This window comes from Lissotriton vulgaris, chromosome 5 (assembly GCF_964263255.1).
Source record: "Lissotriton vulgaris chromosome 5, aLisVul1.2, whole genome shotgun sequence".
Classification (NCBI taxonomy): Eukaryota; Metazoa; Chordata; class Amphibia; order Caudata; family Salamandridae; genus Lissotriton; species Lissotriton vulgaris.
In genome coordinates, this window is record NC_141693.1 from 1,549,032,068 (window position 1) to 1,549,051,623 (window position 19,556).

A 19,556-nucleotide genomic window follows, 5' to 3' on the forward strand; every position below is an offset into this window, starting at 1 on the left:
TGCAGAACAAGCAATACGTCACTGGTGTAGTCAGGTCTATATTACACATGCGTATGACGAAAGCTCATGCAATTACATATCAGGATCACTCAAGTTGTTCTTCAGCCACACTGGTGTTATAACCAATATCTTTTAACAGCATGTCAAATTCAACTTAACCTGGAAACACTAATACAATCCTGATCATTATATTTCACCCCCTCGGTGGTCGTCTAGCCGTTGTGTGCTCCAACAAGCCACGCAACCCCGTGTCATCAGCTGTGCGTTATTTATTTTGCTATCAGCTTGAATCCTTCCTCCTCTGGTTCATCCTTGGTTCCGCACTGGATTTCCATGAAATAGCAATGCCTTGTTAGCCACCACTAGTGCAATATGTATGAGCTCATAATCAGACTGCTTTTCTTTTTAATCAGTACCAGACCCAATAGACATACATTGGGGGTAGACTCTAGCTTCCTAACTGGAGCTTCCGAGAGTGTCTTTACCACTATCTCCCACAACACGGACACCAATGGGCAACTCTTCCACATATGAATAAATGTTCCTATACCAATGTAGCACCTAGGACATCTACCATCTACCTTCGGCTTAATTTTATGTAACGCCACAGGAGGAAACTTAGCCCAGTTTTAAATCCAGAGGTGTTCCTGACTGATTTGCAGCTAAGTAATACCCTATTCCGTTCTTTAACGTTCAATGTTAATATTCTGATCTGTAATCCATAAGGCACTTTGCTTATAAATACAGTTCTGATTCCGCAATCCATGACTTAAGTTATCCATTTATTAGTGTCATGCTCAGATTTCAATAGATATCGCTGTATTGTAGTGGTGATGATCCATCTTAACACACATATTTTTTGTTATGTTAGTTTCATTGAGTGCTTAAATACCCCAGGGTGTCTTGGCGCTAGCTACAAATGCAGAAAGAAGAACAGTAGAAGAGGAGACCTATACAGTATTAAGTAACCAAGCCAGATGTAGGTAATCCCAGTTTACCGACTCTTAAATACCGAATCATACCGATTCGGTATTTAAGAACAGGTGTAAATGGGATGTAGGTAATTTTTCTGTAAAAATTACCGAATCGGTAAGTTTCGGTAATTACCGAATCGGTATTTACCGATTCAGTAAAAGGGGGAAACATTGAAGGGTGGCAGGGTGTCACTTTGACACCCTGTTGAACCCCTCAATTGGGTATGGGTGCACATGTTGCAGACGTACATGCCTTAAGGGCATGTATGTCTGCAACATGGCACTGTTGGAAAAGCAAAAAAATGCTTTTTCAAAGGTTTTCAATATTTATTACCAACTTCTAGTTGGTGGTAAATAACGAATCCTTAACTGAGGAATTCAATAACTTAAGCGCTTCCTACATCCTGGATTCGGTAAATTACCGAATCGGTGTGTTAAGAATTCGGTATTTTTCTGAATCCTTAAATTACCGATTTGGTAAAATACCGAATCCTACAGAAAATGCCACCTACATCTGGAAACCCAATACCGGTCGGTAACGGCCGAAATTCGGTAATTTCGGCCGTTACCGACCGGTATTGGGCGACCTACATCTGGCCCCAAGTCTTGAGGGTCTTCCTGAACATCGTGAGATTCGGAGACATTCTAATGTACATAGGAAGCTTATTACAGGACCCCAGTACAAAGCAGAGGCCACCCAAAGCCTCATGTTTGAATCTTACTACAATCAGGGTCTTGGTAGCTGAGAATCTTAGGGGCGTGTTTGGAATATACAAGTTGAACCTCTCTTTTAAAAAAGTGAGGCTCTAGACCGTGTAGTGCCTTGCGTCACAAGGATTCTCGCATGTGTATATTCTCTCTTGTATCTATACAGACAGTGAGACACATCTACACAATATTTCATCAAGCTGAGAAGGAGACGTTTTTCAAGCTGGAACTCGGATCAAATTAAATCTGCAGATACTCTCTCCATGGCAGTCATGGAGATGTATAGCATTCTCCTGACTCAAGCCTGCCTTTCTTTTTATTGCTTCTTTTCAAATATTCAAGGTTTCAGTGTCTTTACGTGCAGGGAATTTCATTTCGAAGATCATTAAAATGTCTGGTGCCAACTCTGTCGACACAGAGCCTAACAAGCATTGGCATAGCCAATAGGTCTCGCTTTTGGGAACTTCTAAGTATTTAGTTATGCAGCACAATATCCTTGGTGCAACATCATCAACTGTTGCGTGGCTAAACACTTATAAGGTCCCAAAGGCTAGATCTATTGGCTATGCCAATGCTTGTTAACATATGTGACTCACTCAGTGGCGCATCTGTAGATGGTAAATCCTAGAGCTGCTTCTTGTCTGTCTTGATAGGGCTGGTATGGATGTTTGGGGTCAGGCAAAAGAAGTAGGGGGACATAGGTGAACTTAGAGTTTTAAAGTATTGCCTTTTGGTATTGCTTATGGATAGAGAGGCTTCCACGTTTGATCCAGAAAACAAACAACAACAAAAAGAAAACCAGGACTATTTGGTATGCTCTTTTTTAATCTTTATGTATCATTGTGTATGTAAACCTGTTCAAATAAAAATAACTTGATAACTTTATTCCACAGTTTTTGCTATGGGCAGCTTACAAAATGTTATTTAAAAATGATCCATGCCAAAATGAACCTCTTTATTTTTATTGTCTTTTTTTCTCTGCCTCAGGATTGCAATGGTGCAGTGGACTTTCATGAGGTTATCTTGGCACTGGCTGCACAAGATGGCTCCAATAAGGCAAAAGACATAGCTCAGCTCGCGTTTCAGGTATGATGGATGGAATGGAAAGTCAATAAATACATGGGTACTGGGCCATTGAATTGTTAATTTGTTTTTCGCTCCGGTATGTGGTGTAAACATCTGTGCATGTTTGAGCCTACTATTGAAAAACATTCTCATTAGGCAGGTGTATCATAGGAAAACTAGAGTTGCTAATGTGCTTCACCAGCATGACCTAGAACATTTCCCTCTGTCAGGCTGACAGGGACTCAAAAGAATTAGTAGAAAAACCTGCCTTCTTGGTCCCCCTACCATCACTAAAATCTCTCTGGCATTCGTACATTGTTTTAAGAGCCACTGCATTATTTTGTTTCATTTTGATGCCTTTCTTAGGGATGTCAAGCAGTACTACGAGAAGACTGTCAAACTAACATATTTCTTCAAATATTGAGACTACTAAGCATGTCTGCCTGCCTATGTGCTATGAAAACCTGAACAGTCGGTAATTCATGTTTAAACTGTTTTTCGAGTCATCTAAAGCCTTTTTCCTTTTTCCTTGTGGTCACTTGCCACTTACACCTGTGTTTTGTGTCAAAATTATTTTCATTATTTTTTTCCTACTACTATTTGTTTACTGGTTTAAAAACCATTTACCTTTATCTGAGGACACTGAATTGGTGCTTTTCAAATATATTACATTTGGTTATGAAAATCGTATGTCACTTATTTAAAATGTAAATCATAATTTTTTAGGTCTTGCGCCTAGCGTTGCAGTGCGCAGCATTGCTCATGCAGCGCAAGACATTTAGTAGGGTAAAAATGGGGTTTCAGAAGCTGACCTAGGAATGGCACACGAACGAGCGTGTGCCTTCCCTTTTGGGGCACTTTATTGGCCTTTGCGTGCGTGTTTTTTACAAAGTCAGCGCGCAATAGGCCAAAGGCGGGCGCATTGCTCCGCCCATGGCCTATTGGTGTCTATTACGCTTACCAGGCCGCCATGTGGTTTCAATTATCGTGCCGAGTCACAGGCGCAATAATTGAAACCACATGGCTCGCAGTGGCAAGCTCACTATTCGCGGGCTTCTTCTTTGTTGGATCCATTTCACAGGGAAGCAAGTAAATGAAAGAAACGCTGACGTCTTGTGTGCTTCTTGTTGCTTAAGCACTAAGACAGCGGTTGTGTTTTCCAGCTGTTCCCCTCTTGTGCATCTCCTGTCAACCACTCCTTGTTACCCTATCGTCTGTGTGTTTCTCCCTCCCCTCACTATCCATCTCTCCTTGTTACTCTCGTCTGTGTGCTTCTCTTCTCCGGCACTATGCATTTGTCTCGCCTGTATGTTTCTCTCTTCGCCCGTTTTGTTCTCTCATTTTTTTGTCATATGCCCTCTTACTGCTCCCTCAATTTTGTGCCTCTACCCCTCCAACGACTGCACTTCCATTCCTTCATTAGGTTTGCAGTTTCTTTAGGGACATCAACACACCCCTTGAGTCAGCAGTTTGGTAGAGACGGCTTTCTGTATTAGTCATGTGGCAATAACCAGAATCACACTCCACCTGTTCTACCAGTAACTGTGGTATTTGCTCTATTCCACATGGCTGCACATCCACTTATAGATTAAAAACAATGACAAAAAGAATGACTAATTGACAGCCTATTTCTTTAATGCCAATGATCACACCAATTGCATGAATCATATTGTAGGACAAATTAAAACAAAGAAATAGCACGTGTGAACGTGACCATTTACTTTTATTCATTTCAATGGTCTGACCCATACCAATCTGCCTACATACGAAAATGATCACTTAAACATCAATGGTAATACATGCATTCTGCATCCCATTGGGAAGCCGCACACTACACGAATACCATAGTAAATCCGATTGAAGTGTTGCTCTTCACACATCCTCCTTTCGAGGCCATATTATCTGCACCAAATACAGCAACACAGAACTGTTGCTGCTTCGAAAAGACCGGGAAAGGCAGAGTTGAAAGAAAGAAGGGTAAAGGGGTAATAAGTAGAAAGATGAGATTACGGAGGGCTCAGCACTGCAAAACACAAAGTAAACCAAATGCCTTAAACATAACTCGAAGTAATTAAAAACAAAGCGTATGGTGCGACCAGCGTTCACCGAGTCATATTGCTTTTTAAGTCTCGGATAGACAGTATACGTGCTGTCTCTACGAGACATTTTGCTTATGTTATGTTATGTAACGTCTCTTTTATAGCGCACGGCTACCCCGGTGCTTTGGCAAAGAGACCCTAGGCAAAAGAACACAACACAGCTACTCGCGGAGGTTAAGAAGACTCATACGGAAAAAAGCCAAGTCTTCAGCTCCTTTCTGAAAGAAAGGAGACTGTTGGCTTTCCTAAGGGCAACAGGGAGCTCATTCCAGCAGCGTGCAGCCAGATAATGGAAAGATCGACCTCCGATCCAGTCAAATCTAATAGGTGGAACCTCAGCTTTGGCCAGCAAGGCCGATCGCAGGGTCCTCCTCGGCGCATAAAAAGCCATGCGCTTCCTGATGTAAATCGGGCCAATGGAGTGAAGGGCCTTAAACGCCAAGGTCAAGATCTTAAATGTGATTCTTTTAGAGATAGGCAACCAGTGCAATCTCTTGAGCAATTCAGAAGCTTTTGCTCTGCATGGAAGGCCAAAGATGGCTCTTGCCGCTGAGTTCTGCACAATTTGCAGGCGAGCCAGCAAATATTTAGGTAACCCTAAGTAAAGGGCATTGGCGTAATCCAGTCACGATCCTATTAGCGCCTGAACGACAATTTTTTTCTGTTGCATGGACAGCAGCGGAAGAAACTTTCGGAGCATCTTCAAAATGCCGAAACATTTCCCAGCCAGCCCGATGATCTGGGGTCTGAAAGAGAGGCCGTCATCACACAGCACCCCGAGGTTTTTAGCTTGGGTGGAGACCTTATCAGGAGGAAACATGTCCTGAGGCCACCAAGTTTTCCAGCAGGGATCAGGTGGACATCCGAAAAAAAGCAGCTCCGACTTGTCGGAGTTGCATTTCAGGCTATGCCGCTGAAACCAGGCGAAGACCGCACTTAGGCAGTCTTTGATCCTGTCACCATCAAAAGCCTCTCCCTTCCTGCATGTAAACAGGAGCTGGGTGTCGTCAGCGTATGATATGATTTGGGCACCGAAGGCCTCCGCCACCGCCGCCAGAGGGGCCATGTAGATATTAAAGAGGGTGGGGCTCAGGATAGACCCTTGAGGAACCCCCACCTCTAGCGACGGCATTTCAGTGGAGAAAGGAGGTGCCCAGATCACCTGTTGACGGCCGGACAAAAAAGATTTAAACCAGTCCAACACCGTCCCATGAATCCCGATCTCCCAGAGTCTTAAAAGGAGACCGTCATGGGGGACGGTGTCGAAGGCCGCCGACAAGTCCAGCATAACTCAGATAGCCTTTCCCCCGCGATCAAGAGTTTCTCTGATGGCATCGGTGATCTCAAGAAGGGCTGTCTCCGTGCTATAATTAGCCCGGAAGCCCGATTAAGAATCATGGAGAATGTTATTGCTCTCGATAAAGTTGGTAATCGAGTGCTGCACATGTTTCTCAATCACCTTCGCCAGAGCAGGAAGAAGAGAGATCGGCCTGTAGTTAGCGTGCACAAGGGGATCTAAAGGTGGCTTTTTGAGTAGCGGCAAGATCAAAGCATGTGTTCGAGGCATGTGGGCTGCTGAATTCATATCTGTGCATAGATCGCCACCTAGTGTTGGGTCCGGATGATTGCACATTGTTGTCCTGGAAGAGTCTTCGAAGTATCACGAGATAGGTGGCTCCTCCCCTGGACTACAGTGCGCATGGGCATCGCCTCCATCCCCAGATTGTTTTTTTCCGCCATTGGGTTCGGATGTGTTTCGGTTCCCTCTGTCGGAACCGATAGTTGTTCAACTTCTAATCGAGACCAAAAGGTCTCTAGGCTGGGCGTCGGTATTGTTGCGTACGAGTTTCTTTCTGACTCTCAGCTCCGTTCTCTTGCTGCCCTTCCACGTGCTTTCGGCGCGGACGGGCCTACACTTTTGCTATGGAGCGAACACCGTTTAAGAAGTGCCCGGTGTGTAACTCCAAATATTCACACCTCGACGTGCACCCTGTGTGCAATACATGCTTGTCACCGGATCACCACGAAGACAGCTGCATGGCGTGTTCGAAATTCCGGTGCAAGAAGACTTTGAAGATTCGTCGGGCCCATAGGCTCCAGGCTAAGTTATCGACTGCGGCGCCCCCACCAGACGACATATTCCAGGAATCTGTTGAGGGAGAAGACGACGGGCAAGGTTCGGGCTCTAGTCCCGCGTCCGAGGGGGAGACCTACGACGCGGGTGAGGAGAACTTTGACGAAGTCACCGACGAGGTAGGGGACGACGATCAGGCTTTTGCCACTATGGGAGATAGCTCGGAGGAGGAGCATCCCCAACCAGACTCAGGGGTTATTCCCCTTCATACGGCCCAGGTCGAGGGATCGCCTTCGGGCCTTACCCAAGATCTAATTATGAGTCCTACGTCCCCGCCTCCGGGCCCGGTCACGGACATTTATGAGACGCCACTTACGTTGAAGAAAACGAAAGTGAAGCCAACTGGTCACACACCCTCGGATGCGAAACCGAAAGTGAAAGTTGCGCTGGTGAAGAAGGTTCTGGAGGCGTCAACTTCCAAGAAAATCAAAATGGCCGACTCGAAGAGCCACGCCAAGATGGCCGACCCGAAGCCCTCGGGGTCGGTGCTGAAGGCGAAATCGTCCGACGCGGCTGCGTCGGCTCCGAAAGGGGTTGTGGACCCGAAGACGGCTCCGAAGAAGCGTCAGGCCGATGACGCACATAGACATGGGGCGTCGGCCCCGAAGAAGGTGCCTGCGGGTGATCAGGCTCTCGATGCTGAGAAGTCGCTCGAGCCGGTCAAGCCCTCTCAGGCCTTGACGAAGAAGGTGGCGGAATCCCTGCAGCGGATACGAAAGGACAGTGTGGTTCCCGCTTCGGGCACTGTGACGCCTAAGCTCACGCCTAAGCCTGCGAAGGAGCAGACGCCTATCCGTTTCACCTTTCCTCCCAAGTCGGCGCCGAAGGCCTTCGCGCCGAAACAGGGCGGACCCTCGAAGGAGGTATTGGCACCGAAAGCTGCCTTGGTGGTGTCGAAGCTTCGGCTCCAACCGCTTGCTGAAGAGGAACGTCGTGAGGTAATCATTGACGCCAACACCGGGAAACTGTCTCTCCTCAAGAGGAAGATCACAACGGAGCCGGCGTTGGAACATTTTAAGATCCCTCTCAAGAACAAAAGGGACTCTGCGGACTCTTCGGCGCTGGTGGAACCTGTGTCCCCACAAGCCCTAGGACACTCGCCAACGCATTCTGCCGCAGGCGATGCGGATGAGGAGGACGCCGAGTACAACTATCCGGCGTACTCGGATCCGGAGGAGGAGCACGAACCTTGGTCAGCCGGAGGCGACCCAGAGGACCCGCAGTCGGGCCAGGACGCGCAACTTTTTGCGGCGAAAACGTCCCCGACTGAGGACTCAGCGGCCTTTAACGCTCTGATCGAGAGAGCTGCGGCTAACCACGACGTCGAGCTGCACTCGGACCCCGTGGATGTGGACTTCTTGTTTGACACTTTCTCTGTAGCCGAAAAGTCGGTCAAGACGCTGCCGATGCTTAAAGGGGTGCTTAAACATGCAATGGAGGTCTTCAAGGAGCCCACCCGGGCGCGTGTGGTCAACCCTCGCATCGACAGGAAATATAAGGCAGCGCCCACGGATCCTACATATATCAAGGGACACTTGCCATTGGACTCCTTGGTTGTTTCCAACGCTCGGAAGAGGGCGAACTCTCAGACTACTGGTGACGCTCCTCCCCCAGACAAAGAGTCCAAGATCTTTGAGGCCTCAGGCAAACGGATTGCTGCACAGGCAGCTAATATCTGGCGAATATCTAACACACAAGCCCTGCTTGCACGTTATGATAGGGCCCATTATGACACCTTAGAGGCCATACTGCAACACTTGCCTGACCAATACAAGGAGGCAGGAGAGATGCTGATTCAGGAAGGGAAACTGATTACGAATGCATCCATCAAATGTGCACTGGATGTGGCAGAAACAGCCTCCAGGGCTATCAATACCAGTGTGTTGCTTAGACGCCATGCCTGGCTTAGAATTTCGGGGTTCAAACCCGACATCCAAACTACAATACTGAATCAAACAGTGAATCCTGACCACCTGTTTGGCCCTGAGGTGGATGCCACCCTGGAGAAAATGAAAAAAGATACGGAAACTGCCAAGTCTATGGGGGCTTTACAAAGTCAGCAGTTTCGGAGTGGTTCCTTTCGCCGCTCAACTTCCAGAGGCACCTCAAGGGGACAGGCATCACAGTCCACACAATATTACAAGAGTAACACCCAAACCTCGTACAACAACAAGGGTAGAGGTGGTTACAGAGGCAATAACGTCAAGGGCAGGGGACGTGGAAACAATAGCTCCAGGTCCACCACCACCAACAAACAGTGACGTCTTGTCACTGCCCCCCGACCATACAACACCGGTCGGGGGGAGACTCCAGCAGTTCCTGCCGGCGTGGAAGTCCATCACCTCGGACAGGTGGGTGAGGTCTCTTATCCAGTACGGGTACTGTCTAGAGCTTACTTCCATTCCACCGGACATACCCCCAAGGAGCCGTCCTATGTCAGGCGAGCACTTGACCTTGTTGCAGCAAGAAGTTCTAGTCATGCTGCAAAAAGGGGCGATAGAGCTCGTTCCATTGCAAGAGCGGGGAACCGGGGTTTACTCCCTGTATTTTCTGATTCCCAAAAAGGACGGATCCCTCAGGCCAATCCTGGACCTCAGGCCCCTAAACTGGTACATCCTCTCGGAGCACTTCCATATGCTCACGTTGCAGCAGGTGCTTCCCCTGCTTCAGCAGGGGGACTTCCTGGCTACGCTGGATCTGAAAGATGCCTATTTTCATATCCCCCTGCATCCTTCCCACAGGAAGTATCTCAGATTCACGATTTTAGACCAGCATTACCAGTTCAGGGTTCTGCCGTTCGGGGTCACCACGGCACCAAGGGTATTTACAAAGTGCCTAGCGACTGTGGCGGCGCATCTCCGTCGCCAGAACGTCCACGTCTTTCCCTACCTGGACGACTGGCTCATTCAGGCAAGGACAGAACGACAGTGCGTCGACCATGTGTCACGCACCATTCATCTCCTGCACGATCTGGGATTCTCTCTGAACTATCCAAAGTCCCATCTCCAGCCCGCCCACGTGCGACAGTATCTGGGCGCGACAATAAACACTCTGGCAGCCACTGCGCAGCCAAATTCAGTGAGAATCGCCAGTATCCAAGCGCTGATCCAGCGGTTCAGACCTCAACACTCGCTTCCAGCGAAAGTGTTCATGCAGTTGATAGGCATGATGGCCTCCTGCATCTCCATTGTCCCGCACGCGAGACTACATATGCGTCCGCTTCAGGAGTGCCTTGCACGTCAGTGGACTCAGGCTCATGGGCAACTGACAGACCTAGTGTTGGTGAGCGGTCGGGCATACAACTCTCTGCATTGGTGGAACCCACACAACCTTTGCAAGGGCCGACCATTCCAAGAGCCTGTGCCACAGATTATCCTGACGACGGACGCCTCTCTCCAGGGATGGGGAGCGCATGTACTCCAGTACACGGTGCAGGGACTCTGGACACTACAGCAAAGGAAGATGCACATCAATGTGTTGGAACTGATGGCGATCTTCATGGCCTTGAAGGCGTTCAAAGTACATCTGTGCAACAAGGTCGTGTTGATCCGGACGGACAACATGACGGCCATGTACTACATTCAGAAGCAGGGAGGCACACACTCTCCACAGCTGTCTCATCTGGCTCAGAGCATGTGGAAGTGGGCCATTCAGAGGAACATCTTCCTCATGGCAGAGCATCTCCCGGGCAAGGACAATCAGATGGCGGATCTGCTCAGCAGGCACAGCCATCAAATGCACGAGTGGGAGATACATCCATCAGTACTCCAACCGTACTTCCAAAGGTGGGGTCATCCAGAGATAGACCTGTTCGCCACAAAGGAGAACGCAAAATGCCAAAGCTTCGCCGCCAGGTTCCCACACCCGCAATCACAGGGCAATGCGATGTGGATGAACTGGTCAGGCAGATTTGCGTACGCTTTTCCCCCAGCACCTCTGATACCGCTGGTGGCACGCAAGCTCAGGCAGCACTCGATGACTCTCATCCTGGTTGCTCCGACGTGGGCTCGCCAACCATGGTACACCACGTTTCTAGAACTGTCCGTGGTGCCGCATCAAAGGCTTCATCTCACTCCCAGCCTTCTGACGCAGAGCCATGGCGACATTCAGCACCCAGATCCGCAACAGCTCAACCTGGCGATCTGGCTCCTGAAGTCCTAGAGTTTGGCTACCTCAATCTTCCTCCCGATTGCATGAACATCATTCGGGAGGCAAGGAAGCCCACTACTAGAGCTTGTTATGCGGCTAAATGGAAGAGGTTTGTCATCTACTGTGCTAACCACAATATTGACCCGCTAGATGCTTCCATTCAAAACATCATTTGTTACCTTTTCCACCTGTATCAATGCAATCTAGCGTACTCTTCCATCCGCATTCACCTGTCTGCTATGGCAGCATACCTCCAGAATAGGCAACACCTGTCACTCTTTAAGGTCCCTGCTATCAAGGCCTTTCTGGAAGGACTCAAACGGGTCATTCCACCACGGACCCCACCAGCTCCAGAATGGAACCTCAATGTGGTTCTTACGAGGCTGATGGGTCCTCCCTTTGAGCCACTGCACTCTTGTGAGCTTCAGTTTCTGACTTGGAAGGTTGCGTTCTTAGTTGCAATTACATCGCTACGGAGGGTTAGCGAGCTGCAGGCGCTCACCATCCAAGAACCTTTCTTCCAGGTACATGCTAACAGGGTGGTGCTCCGCACTAACCCTAAATTCCTACCCAAAGTGGTATCACAATTCCACATAAACCAGACAATTGAATTGCCGGTGTTTTTCCAAAACCCAGAGACGCTGGCGGAGCGCATGCTCCACACCCTTGATGTTAAGAGGGCCTTGATGTACTATGTAGACAGGACAAAAGATTTTCGCAAAACCAAGCAGCTTTTTGTTGCTTTTGCCACACACCACAAGGGAAACGCTATCTCCAAAGCGGGGATCGCTAGGTGGATCGTAAAGTGCATTCAGATCTGTTACGCTAAAGCTAAGCGCACTCTCACTATCCCACCGAGGGCCCACTCCACCAGGAAGTTGGGGGCCTCTATGGCTTTCCTAGGTAACATTCCCTTAGAAGATATCTGTAGAGCAGCCACATGGTCTACCACACATACTTTCACTAAGCACTACTGTGTAGACGTGCATTCCAAACAGCAGGCAGCTGTTGGTCAGGCTGTTCTAAAAACACTTTTTCAGACTGCTGCAGCTGGCACGGGCGGCCGCCGCTAATGGAGGGACTGCTATGTATTCTATGCACAGATATGAATTCAGCAGCCCACATGCCTCGAACTGCAAATGCTACTTACCAGTATGCATCTGTTCTTGGCATGTAGGGCTGCTGACATTCATATCGCCCACCCTCCTCCCCGGCGCCTGTAGCAGCTGCAGTATTCATTCATATATATACATATGCTCATAGCATGGTCATCACTCACATTCTTCACTCCATCTCTGCCAATGGCTAAAAACAATCTGGGGATGGAGGCGATGCCCATGCGCACTGTAGTCCAGGGGAGGAGCCACCTATCTCGTGATACTTCGAAGACTCTTCCAGGACAACAATGTGCAATCATCCGGACCCAACACTAGGTGGCGATCTATGCACAGATATGAATGTCAGCAGCCCTACATGCCAAGAACAGATGCATACTGGTAAGTAGCATTTGCATTCCACGCCAAGGGAACCACTCCCGTACTCGGGGAGAGATTACGCATAGGATTAAGCAAGATGTTAACTGCCGTTGCTACTTTACCCAGGCATTTCGCTGGACAGGGATCCAGTGGTGAGCCAGAATGAAGTCGGGACAAAAGATCGAGAGAGGTGGCAGAAGACAAAGGCGGAAAAAACGATAATACGGGGCACTTCTCTTCCGATGGTGTGGGGAAGGAACTCGGTTTACCGACCGATGGAATGCGGTCCACATCCGGGAAAGAGTCCTGGATGGCCTTGATTTTATGTACAAAGAAATCCCCAAGTTGGCTAATCCAAACTTCGGAATGAGAGTGAGATGGCGAACAAGAGGCAGGGGAAGCAAACTCCTTTACTATTCTAAAGAGTTCTTTACTGATGTTTTCCGCTTCATCAATTCTGCGCTCTAGATAAACTTTTTTCCCCTCCGAAATGTGCTTGTGGTAAAGCCTGATTGCATCCCGATATTTTAATTTTTCATCTGGCTCATATTTGCGCCGCCAAACTCTTTCGGCCTTTTTGCAGTCTTGACGCATTTTCCTTAAAGGGATAAACCAGGGGGCAGAGACATGACTAGTCACAGATTTAGCTGGCTTAGCTGGGGCTAGCTCATCAAATCTGGCTGTCAGCCACTTTTGAACCAAGTCTAGATTTTCTTCCAAGTCATCCATAAGCATACAAGGATGTTGGTGGAGGGCATCAGCTAGCATTTCTGCTGTAACTGGATAAAAAGATCTCGTTTGTCGTTTCGAGTCTTTCTGCACTCTGTGGCCAGTCATAGCCAAGAAAGGAATACTAAAGTTAATTAAAAAATGATCAGACCATAACACTGGAAGCGGCATAGACACAGCAATCTGCCTGGTAGAATTTTTTTTATCAATTGTATGGCCTTTGTTGTGGGTTGGGCTATCAATGTACGAAACTAACCCTAGCAGCGAGGTAATATCCTGCAACTTAATCGTGTCAGGGTCCACTACAATGTCCATATGAAGGTTCAAATCCCCCAGCATAATACAATGTTCTGATCTCAAGCAGGGCACAGAAAGCGCCGCCTGCAAATCGTCAAAGAAAGATTGAATAGGCCCAGGAGCTCTATAAATAAGGAGCCCAGTGCACGTCTGACGCGGCGATAGGCCCAGTGTAAAACCTAAGGCTTCACACCCTGTGATGTTATCAACAGGAAACGCTGTCACATCAGACCTTTATCCACAATCAGAGCCAGGCCCCCTCCCCTGCCCCCAAATCTATCCTTTCTAAAAATGGTATAGTTTGGACGTAAGGCAATAGCCAAATCTGGGCCAGAGCTCTCCCTAAGCCAAGTCTCTGTTAAAAATAGGCAGGATATTTTAGAGTCAGACAATAAATTCCAGATGTCCGTGAAATTACTGCAGAGGGATCTAGTATTAAGGAGAGCACATTTACAGTATACAATGGAAGGATCAGACGCGGTCCCTTTCGAAACACCTGGCCGCCAGCCGCATGTCGGGCAGCCTTTCTTAAGGAGGCGGCCTCCAGGAAATACATACTGGCAGACAGGGGAATGTTTACGCAGAGCAGACAGCTCAGCGGAGCTGTAAGCAACCATCCGAAACTAAAATTTACTATCAACAAGAGACCATAACAAAAAACTCCCCCAGAGTCCTACCTCGTCCGCCTCCGAGACGCAGACGGGCAGGACTCTGGCACGACTCAGGCGCAGGGAAGGCGCGTCACCGCTGCGCGTCTGGAGGCGAGCATTAAATAGCCTGCTCTCAGCGTGGCCGGACGCAGGGACGCTCCAAGATGGCGTCCGCTACTCCCTGCCCAACCCAAGATGTCTCTCCCCACCACAAACCTCCCCAGGACAGGACCCGCAAAACTGCGGTGCGATTTCCACAAATTATGATGCAGGTAAGGGACTGGACAGTGTTACTAAAAACAAGGGATAATAAAAATAAAATTAAAATTATATTCAAAAACAAACTGTTTTAAAAATGATGCAGAGCTGCGCACTAAGCGCACGAAACCAACAGCGAGGCGCCTCTGCGACTCTCACCCACAGGATGCCTTATAGTTATTGGGCTACAGCACACCTACAGGTTTACCTTTTGTTCGCTGTAAAGTTGCTCTCATATCCTTATAAACGTGTTTTCTCTTTCCTAGGGTTGTTTTTTTCTTCTATAAATTCTGGTGAAGGAGCTAAAAAAAAATGCTTCAATAGCAAAAACAAAGGGATGGCGGCTTAAGAAACAAATTTGATTTTCTGTGGGAAACTTCCTGTCTGATTAATTGGACATCACTACATGTTTACATGTAAAACAAGTATTTGCAATTAAATAGGTCTCGCATTACTGAAATTTTCAGCTATTGGCATTACAAATAATAATGCAATGCCAATAGCTCAAACTTTCAGTAATGCAAGACATATTGCATTGCAAAAGCTTGTTTTATCTTGGCATCTTTCTTAATATTTGCAAGCACTCCTCCATTTGTGGGACCTCGTAAAACATGTGACAAGGAGTGGACAGCCGCCACAAAAAAGCAAAATATATATATTTATTAAGGCAACATTTGCTTTCCATTTTTTATGTTTTAACATCATTGTGCAATGAAAATAAATCCTAAAAATAAAACGATAAAATAAAATCTTTTGAAAGTAAGAGCAGGTGTGTTGACACCGATCTTGAGAGCGAATCGTGTGATGTATATCTCTAGGATACAACTGATAAGACTGTGATTTTCACCATTGACTATCTTGATGCATAATCCATTTACTCTAAATGTGATGGTAATACAGGACGCCAGTAGCTTCAACATTGATTGTCTCAACAGCTTATGGGAGCACTGTTGAAACTAGATCTAAGCTGAAACCCTAACCACTATGGCCGAAAGGAGAAAAATACGCTTTTCAGGTCAAAATGGAGAAGTGTGGCTCACCGGTTAGAGGAGGCAGACCCGACGCAGAGGTCAGACCCGGGACCAGGATTCAATCCCCGACGCGGCAGGGTCTTGAACTCAAAATGTCCACGGACTCGATAATTCTCGCCTCGGTGCCTACTCGAATCATGGGTTCACACTCTGCAACTCTGGGCAATAGCTTGCTTAATCTCCACTACAGCCCCACCGCGATTGGATGCCTGGCTTTCACCTTGGAGATGCCCAGTAGGGGTTATCTCGCAGGGAAAAGCCAGGACGGGTTCCCAAAGCAAGCGCCTTGAGACCTTACGGTGAAAGGCGCTATATAAGAACGTATGATTTTACGATTTACGATTTTACAATACAAGCATCAAGACCACCACCATTACTCAAAGCAAAGGGTTTAATCACCCTATTAGCCTTACCAGACCCAGAAACAGTCAGCAGAGGGCATCTTGCCATAGGATATTACCCAGAGGCAGAGAACAACATTAGTGAAAAGGAATAAAAAATCTTTGAGAGAATACTTTCTGGTGACGATCTCATCCTTTGTTGCTTTAATATGTGATACACTTCACAATTTTTCACCCTCATTTTGTGTGCTCTGGACATGGCTTGATCAATTCGGAAGAGGGGGTTTCTGCCCACCCTTTCCTTTTCAGAGGTTGTGGTTTCCCTCTGACGAAGATGCACCAAAACTAAAACATTTCCAAACCAATATATTTTTTCTCCTTTACAATATCGTAAACTGTTGAGAGCCATCAATTTCTGAAAACTCCAAAAACCTCTCGCTGAACCCACAAGGTTACAGGATCTACTTCTAATCTTTATCCAAAGTTTGCATCAAAATACCAACTGTTGTTGCTAAGGAGACGAACTGCAACATTATTTCAGAAGCAGTCTGTAAGAAATTGGATTATTGGGTGGGGGGCGGGTGTGGAAACCCCACTAAAGCAATAACCATTATCCCGGTCATGGTGAACTGCAAAAGTCACTAAATTAACCTGTGCTTAAGCCTCTGGTGGCACAGAGTAGTCAGGCTTAACTTAGAGGCAATGTGTAAAGTATTTATGCAGCACACAAACAATAATAAAGCAAAAACACAACACAAGAAACATCCCTCTCCAATTTAGAATGAAACCTAGTTAAAATGTTCAAGAGACCAGAGCTTCAAAAATCTAATCCATAGCATTGGAGATGTGCAATTTTAAAGTTTTAGGTAAGTGGAGGAGCTTAAAGCACAAAGCACCACTTAAGGTCATCTGGTCTTGCCAGACCGTGGGAAAGTCACATGTTTAAGCCGACCATGATGTAGAACATCCCGTATACAGGAACCAAGTTAGTCCAGCTGAATATGTTACCTTCTCAAAATCCGGCCTGAAGTGTTAAGTTCGCAGTGAGGGCGGCTGCTGGGAAAGCGTTGCAGAAGGTCATTGCTATAGTGTAGGAGCAGATCTTGCATACATAAAGAACCCAAACCTTAAGGATTTTACTTTTCTTTACAGGAGGAGCTTCACTGATGCCAGCCTAGGGTCCAGGATCCATGGTTAGGCACCTCTTGGGTATCAGGAACCCACTCTAGCAGACACATGCAAGTCTCCAGCAGCTCCAGTGCAGCAGGTCAATTGGGCAGTTGCAGGTGGGGTTCTGGAGTTTAATATGTCACAGGAGATCAGCCAGCTGTCCCTTGGAGTCACACTGGTAGCTTGGACGAAGGGAGCAGGTCCAGTCTTCTCTCTCCGAGAGCAGGAAAGTTCTCTGGGGAGCAAGACAGTTCTTCTGTAATGTCCACAGATTCAGAAGTGTACTGAATAGTCACTGAAGATTCAATATTTATACCTGGTAAATCCTTTGAATTGACTGGATTCCCTGTGCTACCACCACATCTGGTTCTAGGAAGATTTCCCTTCCCTGATCATGGCTCAAAAAAGTCTGAGGTGTCCAAAGACTAGTTTCAGGTTTCTTTGTGTGTGCTGGAGGAAACCCTTTAAAGTGCAAGTGGTGGAAGGCACAGTTCACCCGAGCCATCCTAGCAGGATGGCCCATCCTGGCCACAGCTAGTCCCCATTTATCTTGCTGTCTTGAAGCAGTACATACATCCTAATACCAGAGAGGCAGAAAGCACAAATGGTTAAGACAATAAAATATCCGCTTTCTAAAAGTGGAATTTTTAGAATGGTCTTAAAATCGGACTTTACCATTAAAGAGGATTTTACATTTAGTTGAGTATAAACACAATATCTCTATCCGTTCCTAATCAAAGATGATCCCTAATGTAATATGGTTAAACTAGTTAGAGTCAACAGTAGAAAACGACTTTAGGAGTTTTCAGGTGCTAGGATATGTAAAATTTAAACGCACATGTCCTACTTTTTAAATAAAACACACCCATCCCTATCAGCCTTTAGGGCTTACTTTAGGGGTGATGCATATGTAATAAAAAATAAGGTATAGGTCTGACAAAAGGTTTATTTTGGCATGGGATAACGGCAGTTTAAAATTGCACCATCGGCTTTAGTGGCAGGACTGAGACATGTTTTAAAAACTACTTAATGGGTGGCACAATGAGTGCTGCAAGGATACTTTATTCCAGTCCAGGGAAGACCTGGGCTGGACTATTCACTTGGGGAACAGAGTCGAGACTGATTTGCATGTGCCTGTATCTGAACTGGAAAGGCATTGGAAGCCAAAAAAACGATGGATTTAGGCCCAGATCTCTGTGCTGGGGTGAATGTTTGACATTGTGCAGCATTCTGTCCATCAATTGTTCTTTTTGCATTTGCAAGGCCCACTAGCAGCATGTAATTTATTGGTCCTGGTTCTGGGTACATATGGAGGACGTTTTATATAGCGCGAACTAGACCCAAAGGTATTAGAGTGCTTTACAAGAGCACCAGTTACATTAGACGGACACATTTGTTTTTTTTAGGATTGGCTGGATTAAGTGATTTCCCTAGAATAAACAGGATGTTGAGCGTCCCTGCCAAAACCCAAACCTGGTTCCCCAGCTCTGAGATTGACCTTTCTAACTGTTAGGCCACATCCTCTCCCCAAATACCATTTACTGGAGACTTACCAGTAAATTAAATATGCCAATTTGGTGTAAGGCAATCTTACCATGTTTAAAGGAGAGAACACAAATATTTTAGCACTGATTTACAGTGGTAAAGTAGACAGAGTACTGATGCCCACAAAAATGAATTCAGTACAAGAGGAGGTGAAGGCAAATCAATTGAAGGGAATACCACCCCAAGGATTTCGAGTCTAACACGAGTAATAGAGCCCGTTTTTCTCTCGCAAAGAGTAACATTTTTGGGTAAACAAACAAAAGCCCATACAGGAAATCAGACCAATTTTAGACCTTATGCTGTTGAACAAATATATCAAGATAGGAAAGTTTTAAATGCTTAGCCTTTCATCAAATGTTTCTGCAGCTTAAGAAAGGAGCCTGGAAGTGTGTACAAGAGGGCTTGTTTCGCCAGAGGGTCACGCTTGTATATAAATGGGTATGATCGAGGAAAGCTGCAGTGATGTCGGTTCCTCTAATCAGTGTGCCACTAGCATCTGCGTCAAGGTGCGTAATAAATGCTGACTGATAATGGGGCCTGAAAATGCGGGCCAGTGTCCTACCAGGCCACTCACCCTCCCCATAGGACCACGCATACTTGCCAAAAAATGTAACCTCACGGGAAGCTGCTTCAGTGAATTCGGTCATTCAGGCTGCATGATCATGCAATGATTCCGGCGAGAGGGTGGCCTGGGCGGATATGTCCATGTTCCTCAGTTTCTGTTCTATTTTTCCCAACTCCCCACGAATAGAAAGAAGCACACCCGAGTGCTTGGAGATACAGACCCCACGTATAAATGCCTTAAGGGCATCCCACAACTTCGCCTGCAAAGACAATGCCCCCTCATTGTGCGAGAAGTATTCCTTAATGGCTTCGCCCACCTCAGTGTGGAACAACTAATCAAGCAGAGCTGATTGAGGGAACCTCTATA

At 46.8% G+C, this 19,556-nt stretch overlaps 1 protein-coding gene across 2 annotated transcripts in view; it reads left to right on the forward strand.

Moving 5' to 3' along the window:
- Positions 1–19,556, forward strand: part of LPCAT4 (lysophosphatidylcholine acyltransferase 4) — a 592,186-nt gene that overhangs the window by 532,337 nt on the left and 40,293 nt on the right. For both annotated transcript variants that reach the window (XM_086923609.1, XM_086923610.1), the window contains exon 12: positions 2,670–2,768. In XM_086923609.1, coding sequence (XP_086779735.1) covers positions 2,670–2,768 — 99 coding nt within the window. The remainder of the gene's footprint in view (positions 1–2,669; positions 2,769–19,556) is intronic.